We start from the raw sequence: 13,999 nt of genomic DNA on the forward strand, positions 1-13,999 counted from the left end.
ACCTATAAACATGTTGATATCTCCTCCATTAACCCTCCTTCCTCCTCCTCTTCAGCTCCAGTACCTTAGGACAGAGGAGGAGGGGCGAGAGGACGTGACCCTCCAGCTGCTCCACAACATCTCCTCCCAGTGTGGCGTGTCCTTCCCCAACACCACCCCCTCGCAAACCCCCCAGCAGCCCGGCCCCTCGGCACACCCCTCGGTCCACACGGTCCGGGACGACAGTGCTCTGGAGAGCCAGGAGGTGTGGGACGAGGTGAGGCTCCAGCTGCGGCGCCACCTGCTGGACAGACTGTCCTGTCCCCTCCCCGTCCCTCAGCGCATCCACTGTCTGCAGCAGCTGTTCTTCCTCTACCCAGAGTGGGAGGTGCTGACGTGCTACCAGGGCCTGAGGAGCCAGGCTGTCCTGTCTCTGCTCCACTCTGCCCTGGCCTCCAGCCCCGGTGGGAAGGAGACGGGCTTCGACAGGCTGGCCCTGGGGCTCCGTGCTGCCGCCCCGGCCCTGTGCTCGGCCCTCAGGGAGGAGCTCCAGGTCCTCAACGGGGTGGCCAAGCCCAAAACCATTCTGGGTTTCCTGAACGCTGCCTACCTAAACACTGTGTCCCAGGAGCTGGGCGCCATGATGGAGAGAGAGTGTGAGAATGCCCTAAAGGACAACACTACGCTGAGCAGTAGCAAGGGGAGGAAAAGCTCGGCCAGGACCAAGGCTGCTGTAGGTCAGTGGAGCAACCTGTTACTCTCTCTAAACTGTCCCACACTCTCCTCACTCACACACCAGGTACTGGAGAAGGAGCATTGCTGCGCTACATTCCTTTCAATTCCATTCACTTCAACACAAGTTGAAATTGTACTCTTTTACTAAAGAATGCTGCACTTAAGGCTTTCTCTCGTAGCCATTTAAAGCAAACCAAGGGTAAAGATGACCTTAGTAGTGAGCACAGGCCTTGTAGCCTGTCCTTCACAGCTAAGGATAAGTCTAGCAGTTGATGGTTCCTTACGTTATCAGATTTGTGTAAGAGAGATGAACAGGATGAAACAGCTGAGAAGTGTTTACAGAAATTTGAAAGGAAGTTATTTATCTTGTGTGGGAGGAAAGGAGTGATGTACAGAGAGACTGGGGAACAGAAAATCAGTACATGGTATGTCACATCTGATAGTTCCCCTTATACTCTATGTTTGGCTCTCTGATTGGCCTATTTATTGGAGATATGGGGTAACCATCCACAAAGTAGACAACGCCATTGTTTACTTTCCCAAAATGGTGCATATGTCAGGCGTGCTTCCTTCTGGGGATGGGAAGTGTGATTTTTACATCTGCCACTCTTCTAAACACACAGCTGTCTCTCACTCTCTTTTCCTCCCTTCCTAGCTCCCTCTCTCCACCTCTCTCCCTCTCTCTTTCCCTACCCTTAAACGTGAGATGAAAGAAGGCAGCCGGGATAATTGGCCATGCGTCAGTTAGTCTGTTTGATCACATAGCGCGGCGGTGGTGGCTCCGGCTACACACCTACGTGCCGCTCAACAAACCATCAAATGTAGCACCGGAGGCAGAACATCTCACCAAAGGGAAGCAGCGCCCGCAAAGTGTAACGACACTAAAGCGATGCAGTTTTTTGCCCCTTGTCATGTGAGTGCCTGCTCCCCCACTACTGTGGGATGGGGATCGGGCTAGTTTTTGGGGGTCATACCAATATCAGAACAACAGTATACACCCAAACATCAACAGATCCACTAAGGACACTGTGACCTAATCGGTAGAGTGGCTTCATGTCATTTTCCACTTCTATGGTGGTTGTCTTTACCTATGGAGATCTTCAAGAGCTGCTTTGACAACGATGACATATATAAAAACAATATGCATATATTTATTTTATGCATACATTCTCAGATCCCTATTGTCTCCCTGTGGCATGTTATTGTTTATTTCCGCCTATCTATTTATTTGCAGTATTTTCAATGGAGGGGTGGGTAAGGGAGGGGAGCCATGCCTGGGAGGCAGCCTGTGCCTGCGCTTCCTTCCCAGAGCGCTCCCAGGGGAGTGCAGTCTCTGGCATCAACTACTGTCAAACCACTGAACCATTTAACAGCGTTCACATCAGCGAGATGTGACAGTTCTTTTAACCCCTCTCTCTGAATGGGAAGCTCTGACATTGTTCCCAGACAGATGTGAGTGTCTCAGCCCTTTGTAGCCCTTCTTCCCCATCCCTCGCTCTCGCTCTCCGCCTCCTTTCTTTTCTCCTCCCCTTTCTCTCTCTTTCCCGGGAGTAATGGGGTGATCAGTAGGACTCTGGAGTCTGCCAGACAGGTTGACTGGCCAGGAACAATGCAAGCTTTAAACCTTACTACCACACCTCACTGCGTCTGGACAGGGAAAGGGGTAATCAAGTGTGTGTATGTGTGTTTGTGTGCTCGTGCACATACACATGCATTGCTATCTGCCAGGTAGTCTATCTTTGAATGTGTGCAAGTTTGTGTGCAGCGTATAAGTACCTTAGAGGAAATGCATGTGTAATTTCCATTATGTTTAATTATGACATAATTCAGCAGAAAATAGTATCTTATATACAGTGGGGAAAAAAAGTATTTAGTCAGCCACCAATTGTGCAAGTTCTCCCACTTAAAAAGATGAGAGAGGCCTGTAATTTTCATCATAGGTACACGTCAACTATGACCGACAAAATGAGAAAAAAAAATCCAGAAAATCACATTGTAGGATTTTTTATGAATTTATTGGCATATGATGGTGGAAAATAAGTATTTGGTCAATAACAAAAGTTTCTCAATACTTTGTTATATACCCTTTGTTGGCAATGACACAGGTCAAACGTTTTCTGTAAGTCTTCACAAGGTTTTCACACACTGTTGCTGGTATTTTGGCCCATTCCTCCATGCAGATCTCCTCTAGAGCAGTGATGTTTTGGGGCTGTCGCTGGGCAACACAGACTTTCAACTCTCTCCAAAGATTTTCTATGGGGTTGAGATCTGGAGACTGGCTAGGCCACTCCAGGACCTTGAAATGCTTCTTACGAAGCCACTCCTTCGTTGCCCGGGCGGTGTGTTTGGGATCATTGTCATGCTGAAAGACCCAGCCACGTTTCATCTTCAATGCCCTTGCTGATGGAAGGAGGATTTCACTCAAAATCTCACGATACATGGCCCCATTCATTCTTTCCTTTACACAGATTAGTCGTCCTGGTCCCTTTGCAGAAAAACAGCCCCAAAGCATGATGTTTCCACCCCATGCTTCACAGTAGGTATGGTGTTCTTTGGATGCAACTCAGCATTCTTTGTCCTCCAAACATGACGAGTTGAGTTTTTACCAAAAAGTTCTATTTTGGTTTCATCTGACCGTATGACATTCTCCCAATCCTCTTCTGGATCATCCAAATGCACTTCAGACGGGCCTGGACATGTACTGGCTTAAGCAGGGGGACACGTCTTGCACTGCAGGATTTGAGTCCCTGGCGGCGTAGTGTGTTACTGATGGTATGCTTTGTTACTTTGGTCCCAGCTCTCTGCAGGTCATTCACTAGGTCCCCCCGTGTGGTTCTGGGATTTTGCTCACCATTCTTGTGATCATTTTGACCCCACGGGGTGAGATCTTGCGTGGAGCCCCAGATCGAGGGAGATTATCAGTGGTCTTGTATGTCTTCCATTTCCTAATAATTGCTCCCACAGTTGATTTCTTCAAACCAAGCTGCTTACCTATTGCAGATGCAGTCTTCCCAGCCTGGTGCAGGTCTACAATTTTGTTTCTGGTGTCCTTTGACAGCTCTTTGGTCTTGGCCATAGTGGAGTTTGGAGTGTGACTGTTTGAGGTTGTGGACAGGTGTCTTTTATACTGATAACAAGTTCAAACAGGTGCCATTAATACAGGTAACGAGTGGAGGACAGAGGAGCCTCTTAAAGAAGAAGTTACAGGTCTGTGAGAGCCAGAAATCTTACTTGTTTGTAGGTGACCAAATACTTATTTTCCACCATAATTTGCAAATAAATTCATTAAAAATCCTACAATGGGATTTTCTGGATTTTTTTTCCTCAATTTGTCTGTCATAGTTGACGTGTACCTATGATGAAAATTACAGGCCTCTCTCATCTTTTTAAGTGGGAGAACTTGCACAATTGGTGGCCGACTAAATACTTTTTTTCCCCACTGTAGGCCTAATATATGCATTATGTAAATTGCAGATTTTCCAATATGGCATTAATAATTGCTTCCCAGTTTGCTTACATGTCACGCCCTGGCTCGGGGGACTCTCGTATGTTGAGCCAGGGTGTTAGTTTCTATGTTTTGTTGTGGGTTCTAGGTTATTGTATTTCTTTGTTTGAGTGACTCCCAATCAGAGGTAACGAGTGTCAGCTGTTGGCTCGTTGTCTCTGATTGGGAGCCATATTTAACTATCTGTCTTTCACGTTGTGTTTGTGGTTTCTTGTTCATTTCGGTTCGTGTTTAACCGTAGACGTCACGTTTTCGTTTATTGTTTTTGATCGTGTGATCAGTATAATAAAAGAATATGTTCACTTTCAACGCTGCGCCTTGGTCTCCCTCCTATGTGTGACGATCGTGACAGAAGAAACCACCAAGATGGGACCAAGCAGCGTGTTCAGGAGCCATCGCCAGGGAGATCCCTCACAGATCTCCTTCGCCTCCTGGACTGGGTCAAGCCGAGGGAGGAAGACAAGGGCTTGACATTATGGCAGAAGGGCGAGAAGCTGGCGAGGGATATGGAGACGTGGTCCACGGGTAGGAGAGACGCCCCGAAAATTTTTAGGGGGGGGCTCACGACGGCGGACCAGCAGGAGGCCGCGATAGAGCGGTCCAGTGGGTTGCCGGAGAAGGCCGCCGGGTTACGGGGGCCACTGGTAGAAGAGGGGATGGAAGGTGTGGAGGCACGGCGAGAGGTACTGGCGTGTGTTGCCAGTCCGGTCCGGCCCGTTCCAGATCCCGGTGTAGAGCCAGTGGTGTGTGTCCCCAGTACGGTCCGGTCTATTCCTGCTCCCCGCACCGAACCTGCGGTGCGCGTCGCCAGCCCAGTCCGGCCCATTCCTGCTCCCCGCATCAAGTCTGTGGTGCGTCTCGTCAGCCCGGCTCTGCCCGTTCCTGCTCCCCGCACCAGGTCTGTGGTGCGCGTCGCCAGCCCAGTCCGGCCCATTCCTGCTCCCCCGCATCAAGCCTGTGGTGCGTCTCGTCAGCCCAGCTCTGCCCGTTCCTGCTCTCCGCACCAGGTCTGTGGTGCGCGTCGCCAGCCCGGTCCGGCCCATTCCTGCTCCCCGCGCCAAGTCTGTGGTGCGTCTCGTCAGCCCGGCTCTGCCCGTTCCTGCTCTCCGCACCAGGTCTGTGGTGCGCGTCGCCAGCCCGGTCCGGCCCATTCCTGCTCCCAGCACCAAGTCTGTGGGGCGGTTCGTCAGCCCTGTCCGGCCCGGGCTCCTGCTCCCCACACCAAGCCAGTGGTGTGCGTCGTCAGTGCAGCACGGCCCGTGCCTGTTCCCCACACCAAGCCAGTGGTGTGCGTCGTCGGTCCGGCACGGCACGTGCCTGTGCCACTGGAGCCGGATCCGCCGCCTAGGCGGAGTGCCCACCCGGTCCCTCCCCTGTTGTAGTTGTTGCGCGGTCGGAGTCCGCGCCTTTAGGGGGTACTGTCACGCCCTGGCTCGGGGGACTCTCGTATGTTGAGCCAGGGTGTTAGTTTCTATGTTTTGTTGTGGGTTCTAGGTTATTGTATTTCTTTGTTTGAGTGACTCCCAATCAGAGGTAACGAGTGTCAGCTGTTGGCTCGTTGTCTCTGATTGGGAGCCATATTTAACTATCTGTCTTTCACGTTGTGTTTGTGGTTTCTTGTTCATTTCGGTTCGTGTTTAACCGTAGACGTCACGTTTTCGTTTATTGTTTTTGATCGTGTGATCAGTATAATAAAAGAATATGTTCACTTTCAACGCTGCGCCTTGGTCTCCCTCCTTAAGCGATCGTGACATTACAGTGATACATAATAGAAACAGAACACAGTTTTCATGCATACCATTAAACGCAATACATCTGTCTTGCCTGCTTATATATCTATCTATACACTTGTCCCTAGCAATCATTCAGTACGGCTGAAGATTCTTCACTGACACACTGAAGAACCTCTACATGCTCCCCTAGATATGAATTCCATTCCCAGTTCCCACTAATTCTCTCCGACTTGTCCCGTGCCCTATAGAAGTACCGTATATAGAAGGCTTGGGTTTGAACGTGTATAGTAAGCTCATTCACCCTCTGCCCTCCTCCTCCCTCCTTGCCTCCTTCCTTGGCTCTTTGAACTCCCTCCAGTCAAAGCGCACCCGCCTATTCAGCAGGGAGAGTGCTTCAGTAGCGCCAGAGATAGCTAGTACTGCTGCTGCCGCTACCGCGGAAGATTCCTTCTGGGGATTGAGGCTACTTGGGATTGGTGTTTGTTAATATTTAATAAGAGCTGCTCCTCACTAGATCATATCTGTGCATGGGTTTATGCGCGGTGTCAGCCGGGCCGTGCACACGCATGTAGCCATGTAATTACGGCTGCTGCCTCCCATTCCGCAGCCACAGCCCTGCACAGCCCCGCACTGTCTAGGAGGTCTGGTTTAAGAGGTATGGGTTCACGCCTAGCGAGGGGTTGTTTACTGATGTTAATGAGGCTTCATTATTTGTGTGTGTGTGTGTGTGTGTATATGTTAGAGAGTCTATTATGTGTGTTCACAATTTCACTTGGGATTTAGTGAATTCCACTATGCCCCATTGTCTCTGAACCCTAGGTCCGTTGGAATTACTGCAAGAATAAACATGGCACTGTGTGTGTGTGTGTGTGTGTGTGTGTGTGTGTCGGCACGCACACGTGTACGTGCGTGCGTAGTGCATGTGTGTCAAACTGGTTCCATTTCCTCAGAGTGGTCACAAAAGCTTTTGTGCATCGCTCTTGTTAAGCTCAAGTATATCAACAAATCACTCAAGTATTCTAGCACCTTCTTTTCAGAGGGAGTAGAGCAGGGCTTATTGAGAGCACAGACAGGATAACACTCTGCTACTGTATGGGGTTCTAGAGGTTCCAAGAACATGGTCAGCGACCAAAACAAGTGGCCTGTAATGAAATGTTGCCACACAAGACAATACGTCCCGCTCTCCATTTGGAACTGATTGGCTATAGAGTACAAGGAGAGAGCTGACAGCAGCCTTAGCCTGGCCACCGTACACACCACCACCCACCCAGCCCCTCCCTCCCTTTCCCAAAGCAGCTTAATCGAGATATCAAAACTTCCCACTTCCCCCCCCTGTGAAGGGCGGGTAGCCCCTGCTGTGGTTCAGGCAGACTGTGCCTCTGGCAGTCCAGGGGCCATGAGGGCCACGGGGGGGCCGGAGGAAGGGGGCATCAGCGGGAGTCACCCATAATAAGGCTGTCTGGTTGAGCAGCGGGCCGCGACTGATGGAGCGGGACCCAGCCGTCACGGGGCCCCGTGGGCGGTCCTCCCGGGCCCCCCAGCTCCGTTCTGACCCTGCCACCCTCACGCAGGGGGCCAATCAGCGCCCTGAGAGCCATGCCTGCTTTAAATCCCTCTTAAACTGCCATGACATACCACACACACACACACCTTCCACCCCACCTTCTATGCTATTTACCCCCCTCCCCACCCATCCGTCTCCTCTGTGTGCCAGCATGCAGTGTTTCGGGGAAGAAAGGAGACCAGCTTGATGTAGGAGTGAGGGAGTCCCTGGGCACTGCGGTTTACATCGGCATCTTTGTGGATCTCTGTCTTCAATACATTGACAGCCCTTTGTTGTTCTGTCAGTGCCAGTCTGCGGAGAATAGCGCCCGGCGATCTAACTGCATGATAAACTTGTCAATGGGCTTTTGAAATTTGAATCCCTCTCCACACAGAACTGAAGTTTGCATCACCAGCAACAATGCACGCACACACACACACACATCTCAGCGCCTCTCTGTGTTATTGTAATCATGGGTGGAGTTGAGATGTGAGGCTTGAGGCCAGCCAGCTAACCAACCCTGGCAGAGAGAGAGAGAGAGAGAGAGAGAGAGAGAGAGAGAGAGAGAGAGAGAGAGAGAGAGAGAGAGAGAGAGAGAGAGAGAGAGAGAGAGAGAGAGAGAGAGAGAGAGAGAGAGAGAGAGAGAGAGAGAGAGAGAGAGAGAGAGAGGGGGGGGGAGAGAGAGAGAGAGAGAGAGAGAGAGAGAGAGAGAGAGAGAGAGAGAGAGAGAGAGAGAGAGAGAGAGAGAGAGAGAGAGAGAGAGAGAGAGAGAGAGAGAGAGAGAGAGAGAGAGAGAGAGAGAGAGAGAGAGAGAGAGAGAGAGAGAGAGAGAGAGAGAGAGAGATGAAATTAAATCAGTGGCTAAATTATTGCATGATTGCCCATTCCCAACAGACTCTGGCAACATTTGGAAGAAAGTGTCTAATAATTGGTTTTCGGCCACGTCAGACACATGCAATTCCCCTCACTAATGGGTCTGTTAGGTAGTGCCGGGCCTCTGGGGTCAGAGAAGGACAGAAGACGGCCAGACAACAAGCCGGTGCACCCCACTCTGACGACTCAGGGAACGAGAGAGAGAAAGAGAGAGTGAGCACTGAGGAAATGAAGTGGCAAGAAGTGCAGCCCAAAGGGGAGATGCACTTCAGTGTGAGTTTAATACATCAGGGATTTGGCAGCCCGCCATACAGCAATTGTTTACATTTTTGCTCACTGGCTGCATCTGTTCTGTTTTGTAAACGGCACTAAACTATCCGCCCGTAAACACCGGAATCAATAACAACTGCTGAGGGAATTCCCTTCCCTCCCTCCCGCCATCCCTCCCTCTGTTTTCATCCCCTCCCCTCTCTCCCTTTTCATGCCAGTCAAGGGGAGTGTGACTGTGACGCTAATGTTGTTCAGCTCAGGTGGAACTGCTGTGGAGGAGACTGATGGCTTTCCCCAAATGGATGTTTGTGTTCGTTTGTGTTCCTACCAAGCACATGCTGTCTATCATTGGCCACCATACTCCATAATGATAGTACATGTTGTCTTTACTGGTAGATGGTCTTCCTACCTAGTCACGTTGGTCATGAATGGGGAAATAAGAACATGTTAATTGTCCATTGAGTTTTGACAATGTGAATGAAATGCTGGTCAGCCCCTGACCACGCTAGCTCCTCCTATAGGTTGCCCTCTTGCCTGTGTTTTCACAAGGCCACCAGTTCCAGAGCCAATGAAACTATCCATCACCACGTAACAGCAGCTACAGTATGTGACTCCATATAGCTACACTATACTTATTTCATTGACATGTTCTCCCAGTTAGGGTAGTCCAATATTCCCTTTATTTCCTGGCACATTATTTTACCTATCACTCTCATTCAAATATATCATTTTGGGGCTGCAGTTGTGCTAGTTTCCTTTATAGTTTTTCTGTAGACTGACCCTTAAGTGAACCCTACCATGTTCCTCCCTGCCTCTCTGTGCTCTCTTGTCGATGACACACCTGGGTGCCTTAAGCACCCCCATTTGGTTCCACTGTGTGATGTGACACAGGCATAATGACCTTTAAATGGCTGTATCCTGTAGAGTAGTGGAACCAGGGCTATAAATACATATCGTTCTGGGTGTTGGAGTAGACAGGGCTGTTACACTCCAAGGTCATGTGTCACGGTGGGAGTGTTTGAGTAACGGAAAGATGGAGAGACGGGGGAGGGAAACAGTCTTTCTGGGTTCACGGACACATCACCTGAGAGAATGGAGAGAAGGGGACAGTGTCATGACCGTGTCAACAGTTTGCCCACTCAGGAGAGCACAGAGTGAGAAAGGTCTTTATTAAGAGTGGGTTATGTGTTGGTGTTTCTTTGAGAAAAGTCACATCTAGTTTAGATGGTTTGCTTTGGAGATGTTGCATTTCCATTTTCAAATCTTACCATAGATTTTCAATCCGATTTAAGTCCAAACTGTAACTAGGCCATTCAGGAACATTCAGTGTCGTCTTGGTAAGCAAGTCTTGTGTATATTTGGCCTTGTTTATTGTTGATAGGTGAATTTGTCTCCCAGTGTCCGTTGGAAAGCAGACAACCAGGTTTTCCTCTAGGATTATTCCTGTGTTTTGCTCTATTCCGTTTCTTTTTATCCTAAAAATAAACTCCCCAGTCCTTGCCGATGACAAGCATACCCATAACATGATGCAGCCACCACCATGCTTGAAAATATGAAGAGTGGTACTCAGTGATGTGTTGATTGGGTTTTCCCCAAACATAACACTTTGTATTCAGGACATAAAGTTAATTTCTTTACCCATTGTTTTGCAGTTTAAGTGCCTTATTGTAAACAGAATGCATGTTTTGGAATAATTGTTTTCCTGTACAGGCTTCCTTCTTTTCACTCTGTCATTTAGGTTAATATTGTGGAGTAACTACAATGTTGTTGATCCATCCTCAGTTTTCTCCTATCACAGCCATTAAACTCTGTAACTGAGCGGTTTCCTTCCTCTCTGGCAACTGAGTTGGGAAGGATACCTGTATCTTTGTAGTGACTGGGTGTATTGATATGCCATCCAAACTGTAATTAATAACTTCACCATACTCAAAGGGATATTCAATGTCTGCTTTTTTTATTTTTTTATCTATTTTATCTTCCAATAGCTGCCCTTCTTTGTGAGGCATTGGAAAACCTCCCTGGTCTTTGTGGTAGAATCTGTGTTTGAAATTCACTGCTTGACCGAGGGACTTTACAGATAATTATGTGTGTGGGGTACAGCGATGAGGTAGTCATTCAAAAATCATGTTAAACACTATTATTGCACATAGAGTGAGTCCAACTTATTCAGGCTTGCCATAACAAAGGGGTTGAATACTTATTGACTCAAGACATTTCAGCTTACATTTTTAAATAATTTGTAAACATTTCTAAAAACATAATTCCACTTTGACATTATGGGGTAATGTGTGTAGGCCAGTGACACAACATCTAAATTTAATCAATTTTTTATTCAGGCTGTTACACAACAAAATGTGGAAAAAGTCAATACTTTCTGAAGGCACTGTGTATCTGTTTGAAGTGTATGCAAATAGATTATACAAGTGGTTAGGCATTTTCAACACACAAATGTTTCTTAAAAAGACATGAAGAGAAGTAGTCAATTTCTCCTCAACCCTCAAGCATGAAAGATTATCATGCATGTTGTTGATGTTAGTTCTGTGCGTGCAGTTAAGGGCAAGGTGTGCTGCTTTGTTTTGAGCCAGCTGCAGCTTTGCTAGGTCTTTCTTTGCTGCACCTGACCATTGTGACACTCTGGCTCCACGGACCTTGATATTTGAGCCAGGGTTGTTTAGTTTCATTGTTTGGGTGTATTTCTATGTTGGGGATTTCTGGTTGGGCATTTTCTATGTTTGGTTAATTGTTCTTGATTAGTCGTATGACTCCCAATCGGAGGTAACGAGTGTCAGCTGTCGGCTCGTTATCTCTGATTGGGAGCCATATTTATACTGTGTGAGTTCACTTTGTGTTGTGGGTTATTGTTTCTTTGTTGCTGTTAGTAGTATTCAGTATAGAACTTCACGGATCGTCATTTGTTGTTTTCTTCGTGGTTGCTTTAAGTTAATAAAGTCATCATGTTCACTCGCAACGCTGCGCATTGGTCTCCTCCTTCAGACGATCGTGACAACCATATTACCAGACAGTAATCAAGATGAGACACGATCAGAGCATGAACAACTAGTACAGTTGATCTTTGTGTCAAAAACGCAGAACATCTTTTTATAAACAGACATACCCCTCCCCATCTTCACAACAACTTTGTCAATATGACTTGACCATGATAACTGACCATCCAATGTTACTCCTACGAGTTCAGCTTCTTCATCTTCTTAACGGTCACACCCATTATGCACAACTCCAGTTTAGGTTTAGGTCTAAGAGAATGCTTTGAACCAAATACAATGCTTTTGGTTTTAGATGTATTTAAGACCAGTTTATTGCTAATTACCCATTCTGACACTGACTGTAACTCCTTGCTAAGAGTCTCAGTGAGCTCACTGGCTGTAGGTGCTGTGTCTCTGTATCTCAACCTGTACAGAGCTAGTGACGTGCGTGTGTGTCAGCCAGGTCATTCATTTGGAGAGGTATTCTCTGTAGCGTCGACTCCCACTGGAAGCCATTACTGAGGAGCTGCGAAGCCATGGGCCTATGCTGCTTAATTACACTCTCATACACGCTAGCACACACGCACACACACATACACACACTGTATGTATACACACATACTTACACATGCCAACACATATATTTGAAGCATGAATAGTATTGCAAGGTGACCAGCTAGCTCCTGGGTCTTCGGAGCATTGGGCTAATCATCTAGGAAGACTGACATGTGCAAATGTAAGGCAAAAGCCGTCCACAAATAAAGATATTTACCAGTCCCTCCACACACTCTCATGCATGATTAAGCCTGGAGGCGAGGGAATGAGTGTGTTGTCATATTTTCAGATTTTGTTTAACAATGTGACAAAATAACATTAGGATCTAGAGGCAATAGTGTTGCAATTATTGGAAGCCTCTTTTTTTCTACACTCAATCATGGCCATGCTTTTATAGCGATGGCTAATGCCGCGCTGATCCATTCCCAAATGCCTTTGCAGTGGAGGAACTCATTTAAGCGGACACACAAAAGTATTTGTTCATGTGTCTGGGAGTACAGCAACACATTTCACAGCCGCCCATTCTTTGGCTTAATGCGGAACATCCCCTGGGTGATGGGTTTGGCAGCTTCAGAAATGGGAAATCCATATTTGCTGAGGGGGTCATCCGCGGGTTAGGGGGAGAAAAGTTTGTGCCGAGGATGTGTGACTTCGTTGGGAGAAAGTTTTCCTTTTTTTTTGTTGGAGTGTTGGGAATTGTGCGGGAATCGATATTCATAAGGGGTGTAAGGTTATACTAAGGTGGTAGAGGGTGTAATATCATGGAGTAGAGGTGTGTGTGCGTGCATGTGTCTGTGTCTGTGTGTTGAATACCACATGAGGTTGAATAATCCTGTAATATGAAATGACAGCCTGCTAGTGACAGATAGGGTAAAGTGGTTGTTTTCTCTGTGTAACCTCGTCCACCACAGCGCCTCTGGAGCTGCCCCCCAGGAGAGGCAGGAACTTCAGCCTAACATCTCACCAGCTGAGGGTCCTGACCCAGCTAGCCTGCACTCTGCTGGGTCTGGAGAGCCAAGTGGACGAGCTGGCCACTCAACTGGCATTCATCAACTGTGTTGGGGAGACTCCCTGCAGTGTGAGAGGTACACAACCGCTACAGAAACACACACACACACACACACACACACACACACACACACAGTGTGTGTCTGCGTGAACTGTTAGCGGATTTTCTGCACATCAACTTTGCACCTGTGTGCATAGGTATATACTATACACTACAACAGTGATGTCACAGAGAGAGAGAGAGAGAGAGAGAGAGAGAGAGAGAGAGAGAGAGAGAGAGGGGAGGGGGGAGAGAGAGAGAGAGAGAGAGAGAGAGAGAGAGAGAGAGAGAGAGAGAGAGAGAGAGAGAGAGAGAGAGAGAGAGAGAGAGAGAGAGAGGGGGGGGGGGGGGGGGGGGGGGGAGAGAGAGAGAGAGAGAGAGAGAGAGAGAGAGAGAGAGAGAGAGAAGAGAGAGAGAGAGAGAGAGAGAGAGAGAGAGAGAGAGAGAGAGAGAGAGAGAGAGAGAGAGAGAACATGATGTTCAGACAAAGAGGTCCCTTTGCACTGCGGCGCTATCAGGCAGAGACTACACTACACACTCTAACCACAGAACAACACACACACACATATGCACACAGAACACCAAACAACAACATTGCATGCTTTTGCACACATAACTTGCCTGGACATACAGTTTAAACAGACTGCATACTCTCCATGTGTTATTTAAATGTGTACTTTTAACAGGGAATTATCTTGGTTGCGTACAAGTCTTTACCAGCCCTCTCCTCTTTCCCCTCTGAACTGGAGCCGAGAAGTTAAATGAAAGCTTTTG

At 48.0% G+C, this 13,999-nt stretch overlaps 1 protein-coding gene across 3 annotated transcripts in view; it reads left to right on the forward strand.

The window, feature by feature from the left end:
- The window catches only part of kiaa0825 (KIAA0825 ortholog), a 143,663-nt gene that overhangs the window by 17,684 nt on the left and 111,980 nt on the right, over positions 1 to 13,999 (forward strand). For all 3 annotated transcript variants that reach the window (XM_045226771.1, XM_045226770.1, XM_045226772.1), the window contains 2 exons: positions 56 to 716; positions 13,089 to 13,262. In XM_045226771.1, the coding sequence (XP_045082706.1) occupies positions 56 to 716; positions 13,089 to 13,262 (835 nt within the window). The remainder of the gene's footprint in view (positions 1 to 55; positions 717 to 13,088; positions 13,263 to 13,999) is intronic.

This window comes from Coregonus clupeaformis, chromosome 18 (genome assembly GCF_020615455.1).
Source record: "Coregonus clupeaformis isolate EN_2021a chromosome 18, ASM2061545v1, whole genome shotgun sequence".
Lineage (NCBI taxonomy): Eukaryota > Metazoa > Chordata > Actinopteri > Salmoniformes > Salmonidae > Coregonus > Coregonus clupeaformis.